General features: G+C 42.2%; 3 protein-coding genes across 5 annotated transcripts in view; 2 read left to right on the plus strand and 1 right to left on the minus strand.

The window, feature by feature from the left end:
- The window catches only part of stxbp1a (syntaxin binding protein 1a), a 682465-nt gene that overhangs the window by 143704 nt on the left and 523568 nt on the right, over positions 1 to 15193 (plus strand). The window lies entirely within an intron of this gene.
- Positions 1 to 15193, minus strand: part of cherp (calcium homeostasis endoplasmic reticulum protein) — a 103957-nt gene that overhangs the window by 14413 nt on the left and 74351 nt on the right. The gene's annotated exons all lie outside the window — the stretch shown is intronic.
- The window catches only part of LOC104966795 (glutamate receptor ionotropic, NMDA 1-like), a 12958-nt gene continuing 491 nt past the window's right edge, over positions 2727 to 15193 (plus strand). The window contains exons 1-4 of one of the 2 annotated variants that reach the window (XM_010796087.1): positions 2727 to 3569; positions 5748 to 5882; positions 7749 to 7925; positions 11794 to 11856. In XM_010796087.1, coding sequence (XP_010794389.1) covers positions 3321 to 3569; positions 5748 to 5882; positions 7749 to 7925; positions 11794 to 11856 — 624 coding nt within the window. In that variant the 5' untranslated portion in view covers positions 2727 to 3320. The remainder of the gene's footprint in view (positions 3570 to 5747; positions 5883 to 7748; positions 7926 to 11793; positions 11857 to 15193) is intronic. The other variant, XM_010796088.1, reaches the window with a different exon arrangement.

The following is a 15193-nucleotide window of genomic DNA, read 5'->3' on the forward strand; positions in this document are numbered from 1 at the left end:
TCTACTGTGCACCTAATGTCCCTAATGCAATCGAATGTAAAACAAAAAAGTTATGATTGATGAAAGTAGTAAATCGGTCAGATTTGACCCGAAGAAAACAGGTGGGGACACCAAGTTGCCAAATATTTCCTAGTGCTTCAAAAATGCGTACTTTAGGGTTAGGGTCCTCTGATGCACTGTTAGTTTTGTGTCCTGTTTTTATCAGACTCAACATCTTCCACTTTGTCATCACATAATTATCTTGCATTAGAAAAACAGTAACCCGTCTCAACCGTATATCTGCTTCTTTAATCCTCATAATCTCAATGTGTACACATTAACCACACAGTCCTACCAGTAAAGTGTGAACAGACATCTGCCACTCTCTCTCGCTCTTTCACTTTCAATATTTCAACCGTTTGACTTTCAGCTCCATAAAGAACAGCAGACTTATGATCCAACACAAAGTGGGAGCAGAGGCTGATAGTGTGCTCAGTAACCACTAGTTATATAGTATGTTTCATAAGTAATGTGGTTATCATTAATTGATGTCCAAAATGCCGCATGTAGCATATTAAGGACATTATACATTATGCTTTGTTAATGTTAATGCAGGCTTTATAGTAAATGCTGGTTATCGCTCTTTGATTAAACTGTAAGTATGGTCTGCAAAATGAAAGGAATACCAGTATCAGGTTATATTTGACATACAAACCTTATCATAACCAAAGCTCTTTACCTGCTGGACTTTAGTCTATACGTGTCTACTGTTTAGTTGGCGAGCAACAGCGAATGTTTTGAGCTTTTTCAGAAAAACACAAATTACAAATCAGATTAAACTGCAGAGTTGGCATGTTTTCAAATATTTGTAACCATAAATCACTTAACATCTTCTCGATAGTGGATTTGGTATAAAACAAATACTTTTTCGGCAAAGATTCCCAGCATCAATTTAGCTCCTAAAACCCCCTTCACCACTTTTGTCTATATCGATAGGATGGTGAATTTTTACCGTAAAACCATGCCTATAGCAGCTTTCATTTGATGGCTTGAAATCAAATATTTTACTTTGAAGCTTTTCCTGTGTCCACTTTGGCAAAGCTTTGGTTGTAAATAATGTATTTTGTGGCAGCAGAGCCCATCACGTCCCCACTTACTGGCCCAACATTTGATAAAATTCAGTTTTCTCAGGATCTCACTTCATCTGTATTTGTTGGCAAGTGTCTTGCTTTCTTTCCTTCTCTTTTTCTGAATGTTTTTCTCCCGCTTTAATGTAATTTCACCCCGCCTGCTCCTCTCCTCCCCACCTCCATTTATTTTCTTCTCATTCTCCATCTCTATCTCCTATTTTTGGTCCCAGATGCATCATTTATTCATAGCTTTGCATGGACTTTCTGACTAGAGAGCTATCAACAAGAGCCATCAGGGTCATCACATTACACCTGAGCCAGTGTCCACCTGTGACACACACACACACACACACACACACACACACACACACACACACACACACACACACACACACACACACACACACACACACACACACACACACACACACACACACACACAGGCTGCTCAATTCATCGTATTTTAATCGCAATTACGATTATGGCTTGCAACGATTACGAAAACAACGTAATCAAAATAAAACGATTATCTTTTTATTATTATTATTAATTTTTTTTCTTTATTTTTTCTTTAAAAAAAAAATTGTATTTGTTTTTCAGTTGAGTTATACTTAAAGTTCAGGGTAATCAACTGTTAAAAACACACTGTTCAACATTTTCTCCAATAAATTGATGTTTTCAAAGTAAATGGATAATCGTTTTTAATAATCGTGATATCAATTATTGACCATTCAGAACACGGTTCGATGTCTTTACAGTGTCCTCATTTCTTAAACACCTTCCTCTTCAGTGGAATGATTTGAGATCAGTCGAAAAAATCCCTTGAGGATAAATGTCCAGATTCTTGACTATTTATAATCAAAATGATATAAACTGCTGTTAGTTCACGGAATGACTCTGGCTGTGCTCGTTTGTTTTTTGATGTTTTTTAACTCTCCTGCTGTGATGAATAAACTCTCTGTCGGCTTGTCAGGGAATGTTTCCTCTGTGTAAAGACACCCTTTGTGTGTGTGCGCGTGTGCGAAATCTTGTTTCCTAGGTAACCAGGAGGTTGATTCTGCTCATGCAAGCTCTGTCTCTCTGCAGGGATGCTCCAAACTGGTACTGACACACTCCAAAAACGCAGATATGGATATTGATTACACAACACAGGCTGATTTGACCCCAGACTGATTATATGTGACAGCTGTCCCTGACATGCTGCGTAATGAGCCATCCGGGAACGAGTGCGGTCCACTTTACGCAGAGAGAGCTACGCGACAAATCCGACTCTGCTTCCAGTTTGGATGAAAAAATAACTAATACAAGCCCTGCTTACATCTGACCTGAAACCTGCTAAATTGGTATTAACACCCCTCCCTCCTCCCTATCTGCTCTAGTGTGATCCGGCTATCAAGTCTTTAAAAATCAGCCGCATTAACAAAGCCCACAAATGAATGAGTTAATTTAGCAGTCAATCCACGCCCTGCAGGTATGACACATTATTATCATCTCCCCTTCCATGTCATGTTATGACTAGCTTCGTGGTCGAGTGGTTTTTATACAAGTAGCCTATGTTCATTTATTTTTCATACGATCAGCTTCTACTCCCGCATCATCATCGTCATCCTCGTCATCCTCATCTAGAGCAGCAACAGCAGCAGTAGCACGCCAACGCGCAAAAACCAGGAGTGCTGGAGCAGATACGACGGGAGCGCGCAGTATAGCACCACGGCGCGCATGCACAGCTGCCAGCACTAAGGACAGCAGCCTGCTCAGTTTGGAGCGAGCAGCCAGCGACTCATCGCGCTGATCAGTCCGCACACAGCGCACCGAGCAGCGGCTGGAGGAGCGACTCACGCCCCGAAGGAGAAGCCGCGTGGAGGATGATTTAAATATTTCTGGAAGAAAAAAAAAAAACGATTCTGCAGAGGAGAGCACAAAAAAAAGAAAGATGGACAATGCGGTTTGGATGTCCACAGTTGACAGGCTGCTCTTAAAATGAGCATGCACATTCCTCCGCATTGCACATAAATCCATCTTTTATTTTTGTTGTCTTCTCCTACCTCTTCTGGCCCTCCCCCACCCCAAACCTCGCTCTCACCGCCCACCTGGATCGTGCATTGAACGGGGTGAGCCGTGCCTCCGTCCAGAAGCTGGTGGAGCCGACCCGCCACCGGGGAGAAAAGCGACCGGGCTGCACTGAAAGGCTGTTCGCTGGTGGTCCACACGATGCGTCTGTTTCTGTTGGCGGTGCTCTTCTGGTGCTCCTGCGCGCGGGCCGGCTGTGAGCCGAAGATCGTGAACATCGGGGCCGTGCTGAGCCAGAAGAGATACGAGCAGGTCTTCAAAGATGCCGTGACCCAGGCCAACCAGGTTTATGGAAGAGATAAATTCAAGCTGACTGCCATCTCCGTCACGCACAAGCCCAATGCCATCCAGATGGCTCTGTCCGTGTGCGAGGACCTCATCTCCAGTCAGGTACCCTCACCGCCACCTCTGCACGCATGGGTGCTTAGGCAAATCATCTCTGAGTCATAGGTTACATATGATCCATGCACACCTCCACACAACTGCAAATCTGGTTATTTGTTTATTGTTTTGGAAGAACCAAACCTTGCAATAGAAAGTTGCTATTGTTTATTCAAGTAAGGACTACTCCAACAAAAAAAGATTGTTTGTCATAATCAGTTTAGAGCTCTGAACCAGCTGTCTATTTATCCTTACAGTAGCAGACTACATTTCCATTCAGCATCAGCGCACTAGAAATCATCCCATATTAACACAGGCCTGTCATTTATCCAATTTGGCACTCACTCTACGCACACATGAGTCCTCTTTGTGTTTAGTGCTAATACAGTGAATTCCCCACACACCCATCTGTCACACAGACATCCAGAAATAGGCTTTGGGTTCGGGCATATCTCGGATGAGAGGGCAAGTGTATGTTTCCCGGACACACAGCTGCAGATCTACTGAACTGCAAAGGAACCAGTGAGGAGTGAAAATGTGCAGTTTACGTCATATTACAATGAACCACTCCACTACTGTATGTATGTGCTCCATACATCGCTCTTGCAGGGGGAGGCTGACACTTTCTATTTGTTTGTCTCCAGGCAGTCTGTATGATATGAACAAATGTTTTTTTATTCTTGGACTATGTGATTCCCGTTTAAAAAAGTATACACAAGCAGCAAATAGTCATACTTTGTGTGCTGCAGATCTAACAAACAATTCATATTTCATAATGTATGATGAGTGATGCTCAACATGGCTCCTAAAAAGCGCCTGCGTTATGTCACAGCATGTTGGGGCGTCAAGTCCCACTCGCTCTCGCTCTTGTTTCTCCCACACACATAATGAGGCTTAACAACAAGACAAAAAATTTAAAAAAAAGACCCACAGCTTCAGTGCTGCTTTCATGTCCTTGTGCTTCTCCACTCAGTGTAATGCCTCTAATTAATACAGGCTTGTGGAATAATACTGTCCCACTTAGTCTCCAAACTATAAGCACACGTAAGGCTGAGAAAATTGCACCAACGATGCTTCAGTTGTGCAACACGCCTCTCTTGTAATCCACAGTAGTCACAATAATAAGACAGAAGGTCAGTGGAAGGTTTCATCATAAGAGCTTTGGCTTGTGGGCGAATACAGTTACTGAGAAGGGAAGTCTGTGGCAGATGGAGGAGTAGATGCCTGCGAGCAGTCTTTGGAAGATAGACCTCATTTTTGACCCAACCATACGGGCTGCTCATATCCAGAAATCCATGCCTGCGCACAAACAAGCCAACTTTATTCCTCTTACTTCCATCTCCGAAGCATTTCTCAAGCTGAGCTCTCAGACCTTATTTCTTTGCTCCTCTACAATTTATTCAAACATGTTATTTTTAACCTGTTATGCAACTCTACGGAGAAGCAGTCGCACCTGCTAAATTAAAGATGACGATATTGTGTTCAAAGTGCGCACCACACATGTAATCAAACTTGAAGTAGAAGGACAGATGTTTTTTGCCAAGACTGGATTACAGACCATGCAAAGCGGACAGATGCTGAGGGGCCCCGGATGCCCTACATTCAGCACGGCAATCAGTGTGTGATATTTTGATTAAATAATTAAAGTGACTCTTGCATATGTACTTAATCTTGAGGCACTGCCTTAAAAAATTCATTTCTTACACAGTGTATGTCTTGAAATATTTGAGCATTCATTCCACTTCTAACCAAATTAAAATTGAGAATTCAGTGGCTCAGAAAGGAACTTTTAATAAAGTTATTATTATACAGTCATCCTCCAAGTGTGCATAGCAAATACTGTCAGGTCAATCAAACAAATGGCATCTTGTGTGCATTGTGTTGGCACAGCCTCCAACAAAAAGGGTCATGAATTTAGCGTGGATCTTTTACAGTGGTTTCATGCCAGAAATGTTAATTTACCAAGAAGAGACATGTTGTACTTCCCATATGTGTGTTCTTGTACAGGTTGTGTTTGAAGAATCTTTAAATATGATAAGATGTTCATGTTATTGTCGGCAAACATGGGAAACGATCAAAGCAAGAGAAAAAAGAAAGAAAAGTCTGAATCGGATTCCTTTTTTTAACGATTAGTGGTGCTACCATTTGCTGTAAATAACAGAGTGTTCTTCTTCTGGGCCTCTGCAGGTCTACGCTATCCTGGTGAGTCACCCTCCCCAGTCCAATGACCACCTCACTCCAACGCCTGTCTCCTACACTGCGGGCTTCTACCGCATCCCCGTGGTGGGGCTCACCACCCGCATGTCCATCTACTCCGACAAGGTGAGTGATGGATGAGATCTGAAGGGAGATAGAGGGAGAGGAAAACAGGCGGGGAGTGAACGCAGAGTGAGCGAGTGAGGAGCTCCCGTGGGGCAGCTTCAAAAGCCTTCTAGATTAAACGTCCCATCACTGTCCATTAGGGGAGCTGTGATTAAATGGGTTTCCTGCTGAAAATTGAAAGAGCGCCATTACTAATGTGCTTGGCCTGAGTTATGTTTTTATGGAGCACATGCCACTGAAAGGAAACTTTAAAGCAACGTTCTGAGAAAGACGTCGAGGAATTCAATTTAAATTTGATTGACATCTCTGCTACTCTTGTAGGTTAAATGATATCAAAGGCATTAAATTCAGTGATTTATTTTACTGTCTTTAATATTGATGCATAGTATCCCTTTTTCTAGAAAAAAAAGCAGCCGCAGGAATTCAAACTTCCAACGTATTGCATGTCTCTGTTTTGTTAGTGTACAGTAATTAAACTACACCACATTCCCGAAATTATGTGGACACCCATTTGCACCCATATGTCAGCCAAGAGCATTAGTTAGGTCCAACCTGATAAGACTCTTAGTCTGCGTTTTAAGTCTTCCACCAAGTGATGGACATGGTTTGACGACATGACATGATATGACGTTACAATGCTATGGTGGAGGTTTGGTGAGGCCTAGGCACAACATGACTTGGTTATGACTGGTAAAAGTGGATTCAAACCAAATTCAGTTCCCCTTTACCAAGTCTGCATCTTATTGGTCGTAGCAACTCCGAATAAAGACTGGCGTGTTCAGGACTAGGGTTGGCGTTTAGGGTTAGAAAAACAGGTTTGGATTTAAATGACGGTTTCTCGAATGTTAGGGAATGACTAATGGTCATGGTGTGAAGAGACAAACTTTGACCAAAAGACGAACAATAAGACTCCCATGCATGTAGTTGAGTCTGATATCTTAATGGCCCAACCATTCGCCCTTATCCTTTCGCTCTATAGTCTTTATTTTTCTTGGTCCTGACAAGATGGTAGGATGGATTTGAGAAACTCTTGGGCGATGGTTGGGGTCAGGCATTGACCTTGGATGTTTACCATTAGAAAAGGGTCCTCTTTCTGTGTGTCTTTTTTACCATCTAGACCAGGGGTGTCAAACTCAAGGCCCGGGGGCCAAATCCGGCCCGCGACTTAATTTAATGTGGTCAGCAAGAGCTTGCAAAGAATATAATAAGTTTATTATACAGTTACATGCCACTTTACAGAAGCAGGTTGCCCATAAACTACATGTCCCACAATGCATCTCGTTTTGTGACATGCGCAATGAAGAGACTTGCAATTATTTGCCCTGGACTTCTGTTTTCAAACGTAGTTAGTTATTACCCTATCCGATAATAATCCAATTCAGAGGCAATAATTTAATATAATGCATTATTTTATATATATATATCATATATTTATATATGTATATAGTTACAACCGGCCCTTTGAGTGCAACCATAATGCTAATGTGGCCCGCGATGAAATTTAGTTTGACACCCCTGATCTAGACAGAACCATGCCTCTATAACAACATCACCAAACTTCTTATTTTTCTCCAAATGGACATGAGCCATTTTCATGTTGTAACAGGAACGGGCCTTCTTAAACTGCTGGTCCAATTTGTGTTATATATATTAATGTTGTAGCATTATGATTACTAGATTGGAACACCACGGTCCTGGCTCAAATTCCCCCCAAAATAAATTAATGCATATAAATGACCTTAAAAGAGCAGGAGGGCACCCATGAGCCATCTTTTTGTCAACTTCTTTTGGCATGTTCTTAACGTTGAGTCATGCGTTAAAAGCTGTAAAACTCCACAATGTTAATCTCCCCTCCCTGCTCCACAGAGTATCCACCTGTCCTTTCTGCGGACAGTCCCTCCGTACTCCCACCAGGCGCACGTGTGGTTCGACTTGATGCGAGAGTTCAACTGGAACCACATCATCCTGATAGTGAGTGATGACCACGAGGGGCGCGCTGCTCAAAAGAGGCTGGAGACCCTGCTGGAGGAGAGAGAAACAAAGGTGAGATGCTCCGGCTCCCAGGCTCCCTAAAAGAGTGTGTGAGCGCGCGAGTGTTTAAGGTTTTTAAACCTCAAGAGGTCTTCTATGTAACTGTTTTCCTTTCTGTTATGTGGCCATATCTCTTTCTCACCATTGTGTAAACATTGGCTAACATTCCTAGAGACATCAACAGCGTCTAATGTGGTCTAATCTGACAAAAGTTTGTACGTTTATTTGCTCATCTTCACGTTGCTTTTCGTCATAGTCCAAATTATCCTGTGTCTATCCACATTTGGGAGCCAAATAGCGGACTTTAACGTGGGGCCTTGCAAACCATCACAGACTGAAGTGTGTAATCGGGGGCCGTGGCGGAAGTCAGGTGTTTCCTCTCAGAGCGTGATGAATGGCCGGCTTCATTATTTTACACAGAGGCTTTTTGTTTATTGCACCCTGTTAGCTCGTGTTCACATGATACGGGGGATTGTTCTCGCCTTTTCAGATAGCGCTGATGCATCCATTTTAAGGGTAGCTCAGAGCTGTGTGTTTGGGTCACTGAAATGCTGATCATCGTCTTTGAGCCAAAACAGACTTGAGACCGCGATGATGTGTAGCCCTTTAGGAACATAGAGCGATAGCGGAAGAAGTGAAAAAATAACAGCCATCTATTTAATCTTTTTAATAAGACGAAGGTACCGTGGGACGTTTTTTTTTCTCTCTTTTCACTCTCTGATGCCTGTCCCTCTCTGGGGCACATTGCTGTAATTGTGTGTTCAGAATGAAATGAGTCCTGATTCTGAGATTTAATTAAATCAGAAGCTGAAGAGACGCTGGAAATGACACACACCCGGGGTTATTCACAGAAGCAACCACAGCCAAAGCTACTTAAATGAAGTGATTGATTGATTCACCAATAGGAAAAGGTTTCAAACGTTAAGTTGGCGTGTACAACCAAATCCCTGCAGTTAAATAAATTATACTTTTGAATCATAGATGATACTCACATCCTGCACTATTGAGATGAAATCTGTGCACTAGAAGCCCTTGACGACAATCCAGGAAGTTCCTTTGATTGCTTTTTATGAGTTTGGATCTCAAAATGAACCCATCTGTACGTCCCATTCAAACTCATAATACTTAGGGAACTCTCTCTACTACTTGTATTTAATTAGACATCTATTCAGTCATTACTGCAGGGCCAGCTCAAGCTCATTTGGCGCCATAAGAAGGATTTATTGTAAGAATTTCTGCCAAAAGTGTGCAGCCATAATTACACTAAAAGCCTGGTCAAACTCAGGGGGCTATTGTATTTTGTTGTGCTATAAAGCAATCCCATATAAATATCTCATACTGATCCTATTGTCCTGCTTTCAAAGCCTAATGATTCCTATTCCTTTGTATTTGATATTATATCTTATTCTATAGATCTCCATTTAAAACATAACAGGAAGTCACACTGTGTTCCTTAATTACAATGAGCACACACTGTATTCATATTGAGTTGAACCCACATGGAATGTGCTGCTGCCGTTAAATTCTCACTAGAGCACCAAACGTGTATTAATCCGCAGCTGAAAATAGTCCCCAATAAATGTCAATTTCCTCCTATTTTAAGTGGTATTTGATAAAAACTACAAAGCCCAGCTAGGAAAGGAATGAGCCTTTTTATTGAAAATAAACTATATGTTTGACAAGTTTTAAAAAAAAAGAAGAATAACAAATAACGTTTGTTTTGGTCTTTATATGGGATAAGTTCACAGTAAGAAAATATATCTGTCTGAGTGTCATGCTATTAGAAATAAATATACAGTTTAAAAAAACGAATATAACAACCTTGAAATGCTCTCCTAAATCTTATAAAATAATATAGGCCTAGTATAGACCTTGAGGTTATGAAAGGCGCTATATAAATTCAAGTTATTATTATTATTATTATTATTATAGTACCAGTAGATATCAAAACGTGTATGTTTCGCAGCTAAGCATATTTGAAGATTGTCTTTTTGCCGCTATAACGACCTTACTTATTTCACCTTTAAATGATAAAATGACAAGAAAACAAGCAGAAGAACCAAAGATTTCAAACAATTTCGGACACATCCCTGCGTAGCTACGTAGCAATTTTTTCGGCTTACCTCTGACATGCCATGTATGTCACCACATGAGCTGGATAATGAAACCTGTAGCTCTTTCATTGGACGTGTGTTTGTAAGACAATAAGCTAAACAGCTGAACTGTAAATGCATCGACAGCTTTGATGGTTTTTGGTGACGGATGTTAGTTTGGATGTGGCAGACGTCAGTGTTTTCACATTATGCTTTAATGAGAAGTGGTGTTTTCTCTAATCACCTTGTTGTGCTGCATAAAGTTGTTAAATTGAAGAGTTATTTTTATCCTTGCGGCAAGTCGTTAGTGAGGTCACAGCGTCGCGGGGGGATCGCAGTCACAACCAGCACAGGCTCTGGACACAGGAGAGTTTAGAGTGCAAACGTGACCAACAGAAGATGAAATATTAAAGCCTGTGAGGATACTCAAATAGAGCGCCAGCAACACTCTTGGGTAAAAAAAAAGGACAAAGTGTTTTATTTGTGTCCGCAGTGCTGCTGGATGGTACTTGTGGAAAGGAGATCAAATCCTGAAGATTAATAAAAAAGCTTGTTTTATGATCAAATGGTTTTACTCGGTAATTACATGGCAGTTAAAGTCTCATGATTGCTTTTCTGTTATCATCTTTGAGGTTTTAACAATTACCCGTTTAGTTTTGAGTTCTTCCTGGATGGCGTTTGATATGAATTTGCTTGTCAGCTTGTCTGCTTTAGTCACCTTTGTGAAGGGGGTGCACTGAGGTGTGAGCTGTGGAGCCAGGCAGCTGCATAAGAACCCCACGAAGCAGAAAGATGATGTGTTTTCCTGCAAAATGGCTGCCAGTCTCAGGCAGGACCCCAGTGTCTCCTCCGTCAGAACGGGACTGGAATCCAAAATGATGACAAATATGGTGACAGAATATAGACCGACCTGAGAGTCAGAACTTTGTGTGCTGTGACTAGATACCATACATACTAATTGCACACAGTATGTACTATAACATCTTGACTTTATAGTATAATACAGTATATTACCTACGTGATGGGAACAATATATAGTATATCGGATGTCAACATACTTTACATAGGGGTGTGACTCAGCAGAAGCCACACGATACAATATGATGACGATACTTAGTTTTTACAATGGTACTATGTTTTGATTTCCCCCCCATCCCTACTTCTTAATTCCAACAGGAGATGATATAACATGTGTATCGACCTCCATCAAACTCATCGTCAGTGCCGATTACATTTGACAAGGGAGAAGACCTCAGACCAAAAACTAATTTATTTTGTATTATTTTCAATTAATTCACTAATATGCAGCTATGATTATAGCTTCAATATCCGTTTTTCTTGAGAATCATTAGCTTGTGTTTGCGTATTCAGCTAGGATCTACCGTAGGATGTGTTAAACTTAGGATGGTAAAAATGTTGTTACCTCCAGAGATAATTGTATAGACGAGCCTATTGATAGTTTACATACCGTTAAACCATTAATGAGCTAGTCATTCTTAGATACTAGATACCTCTCTTGGTGTAGAGAGTCCTATGGCCTGTGTTGACCACCAATGTTTTTGTGTACAAAGTTCTATGTTAATGCTGTTTTGTGTATTGATTGTTGCTGGAACCAGAGCATTTCCATCCAGCGGTCGTCTCTGATGTTTTGCAAGCCCCACCGTTAAAGCTCCTAATTTGAAGCAGAAAAGTGGAGATTTGTTGGAATGCTTTACTGCCCTCCATTTTCAACTGTTTATAATATTTTTCTGTGTCTGCATATTTTCTCTGTGCACATTACTCATCAGAATAAAAAAAGGAACTATGAAAACCTCGACCAACTGTCCTATGACAACAAGCGAGGACCTAAGGTATATTTGCATGGTCAATGCACGCCGCCCACCAACTTTCCAAACGTAGCAACTAGAAACCAGCCCAATCCAGTCACCAGCCGACCCAGAAATGTTCCTCTCTTGGTAGCACGTGTTTTCTTTAATTTTTTACTTTGAGACATTTCCCTATGATTTAAATGAAGAATGATTTTGTTATGAAAAATCTATAATTTTCGGTCATTAAAGAAAAAGAAAAAGAGTCAGTGAACAGCGCCCCGCTTTTATCATTTTCATTTTCTCCTTCAATAAAGGAATGCATGAACTCAGAACACACATACTCACACACAAAAAGAGTTTGCAAGTCAATTCCTTTGTGGAGAACCGGTAGTGTGGGACAAAACCGTTTCCCAGATGCTACTTCCTCCTGTTCTGTAGCACTTCCCTAGTTTTCAGCAATTTTTTTGTTGAGGGAAAACGTCCCCCTCACCCCCCCCCCCCCCATTCACCCGTTTTTTAGTTACTGGTCTGCATTGACCGTTCTTCTTCCACACCACCCCCCTGGGCGCTCAGCAGCGTCGTCCATCAAGCCCTACACAAACTTCTGATCAACAGAAGAACCCTCCTCCTCGTCCCAGACACTAAACGAGACATCTCCTCTACTACTCATGCAAGTGAACACACAACGCTGACGTCACACCCTTCACTATTCCCCAGCAGCTCACTTTTAGAGCCGCGTGCAGGCTTTCCACCCCATGACACCCAGTTTTAAATTAATAGATTACTTCATTGATCAATGTTGAACATTTTTGTCTGCATTAAACGCACCCTTATCTAGCTTACTGTTGTGGATTGTTGATCATACAGTCGTATTGTTGAGAGACTGTTTGGCATACAATGTGGCGCATTATTTGATTATGAGCTGCGCTGGCTAGGACAGAGACGTGTAAAGTGTGTTACTCGTAATGTGCTTTTCAATTTTTACTGAAGGCCCTGTCTAAAGCCCCACGGTACGCCACTGCTTTTGAACAGGGTGTCATCATGTACACAATTACATTGCAGAAAACACAGGACTGCATAGGGAGGACATCAGTGTACCATCAGTACACTGTTGACCGACTTGACAGAAAACTAAATGATTAACTCATGGCATGACTCAACAGAACACACCTCCAACCCCCAGAAGTTCCCTCTCCCCTTGTCTCTACCCTCTGAACCTGCCCCCGGCATTTGCCCTGAATCCTCCCTCCGCATCCCCTCCACCAGCTTGTGGGCCTGTGTCACGTTCTGCCCTGAATCCTTGAAGCAGAGTGTTGGATGGACTGGAGGGGAGAGGGTTCTCTCACTAATACCAAGCGAGGAGTGATTGCAGTAATCTACTAGTGATAACGTTTGAGACATCCAATTTGTGGATATCCTGAGGCAGGCAGTTCAAATGGAAACTGATGTTGTGTTACGGATGATGCTGGTTCAAGACACAGAAAAGAGAAGTGGCCCAGCACTGATCTGGGGGTACCACCTCTTTAGCCTCTTAGTGCAGCATTTACCAATTTAGAGCCATTCATAGAGAGGCTGCCATACAAGGACCCACGCTCAGAGAAACTAACATCACACATCGGCCCATCCGGGGAGCAGCTCGGGGTTAAGTATCTTGCTCAATTGACATCAGGATCAACACCCAACCCTTCATTGGTAGAACACCTCTCTAAGTCACGCCAGTCCCCCAAACTGGGGTCTGGACCCCTCACTCTAACCATCAGATTAAGGTCTTCTGTGGCAGCACATCAGATATCCAACATGTTCGATCAGAAGTCCAGACACGAAGAGCGTGGCTTTGGAAGGTCAGTCCAAACCAGAGATGACTTGATAACTCTAACCCTTCAAAGTTTCCATGACGAGTGAGATAAATATGTCATGTTTGTTGGCACAAGCCTGCAGACTGAAGTTTCGCCTCTGCTGCCTTTGCTCTGTCGTGGGATCCGATATCTTAAACCTGCACAATATAACCAAATAACAAGATACGAAACACATTAAATATCTCAATAAAACACAGACACAGAGAAATATTATATCATTGTACAAAGTATAAGAAGACAGACTACCTTGCATCAAATGAGCAAGCAGAGATGTGCCTACAGGAGTAGAGAATCTTACAATATGTATACACAGGGCTCGACATTAACGGACTGCCCGATTGTCCCGGGGCTATCTACTGATTTAGCTCGGCAAAATGAAGCCCTCACCTGCTGGTTACCCGCGATCGGGCCAATCTATTATGCCAGTAATCATGGCACTCGCGGATCCAGTATGAGTGCCCTACAGTAAAACTAAACATATCTATAACTAGTTACGGTAGTGTTGAGAGGTAATTAAAATAGCTACGTGTGATATTCTATACCTGAAGTGTGTGTTTTGTCCGCTCACGCGCTGCATGTGATCATGCAGCGGTGCATGACGACTCGTCGCAGCAGACTGGTCTCTCTCCCGTCAGTTAGAAACATCCTCTCGTTTATGTCCATATCGATCAGATCCAGCTAGTTGCTAGCTAAATGATGGACTACCTGCTTATTAAAAGACACCTAAACAATAAGTGTCGCTATGCAACTGGGTGAAGGCACAAGTATACGCAGCATTATGCATTTGTTACATGCCCACCGGAACACCGGGCATTAACAACAGATCTAACGCACAATCAACCCATACAGCGACATCTCCTTTCTCCCAATTAAGTGTTAGACTTAGAATTAGACTATTCTGTCCTGTCACATAAGTTGCGCACTGAAGCCCGGCTATTCCCCACAGGCACCACGTTTGCAACAAAGGCCGCATTTCCACGCCTCTTGGGCCATCTGGCCTTTTCCTCGTCGTGCTCCGGCGATGGTCGGTTCTCGACTGCTGCTCGGGTCTGCTCGTCAGCCTTCCGGATGAGGAAGCATTCATTCGACAAGTTATCAGTAGAGTAACACCCTACAACATTTTTAACAGGGGCCATACATAGTGTAATAATGTTTATTTTCGGCAGTTACACACTGAATGTAATGTTTACTACTTTTTTACTCTGGGAAGGGCATTTGCTTTCATCAGATGGAAAGTGTCTGACCAAACAACTTAAGTATTTCTTATACAGTAGCTAATGCAGGTGCATGCAAGCGAGCAAACCACACACAAGAACAAACAACTTGAAATTGTACATATAATATTGGTGTGGTTTCATCTTATAATTCAGATCCTAGAGAATGCACCAGACAGCATCTAAGACCTGCAAAAATCTTTTATTTTCTAGGGGGAGCCCCCCAAAAGCCTTCGTGCCATTTCGTCCGCCGCACATTTTTCAGGCGCAATCTCTATTGGGCCAACCAGCGGCCATCCTGTAAATTAG

The sequence above is a fragment of the Notothenia coriiceps genome, unplaced genomic scaffold (genome assembly GCF_000735185.1).
Source record: "Notothenia coriiceps isolate Sejong01 unplaced genomic scaffold, NC01 NC01_scaffold00037250, whole genome shotgun sequence".
Taxonomy (NCBI): domain Eukaryota; kingdom Metazoa; phylum Chordata; class Actinopteri; order Perciformes; family Nototheniidae; genus Notothenia; species Notothenia coriiceps.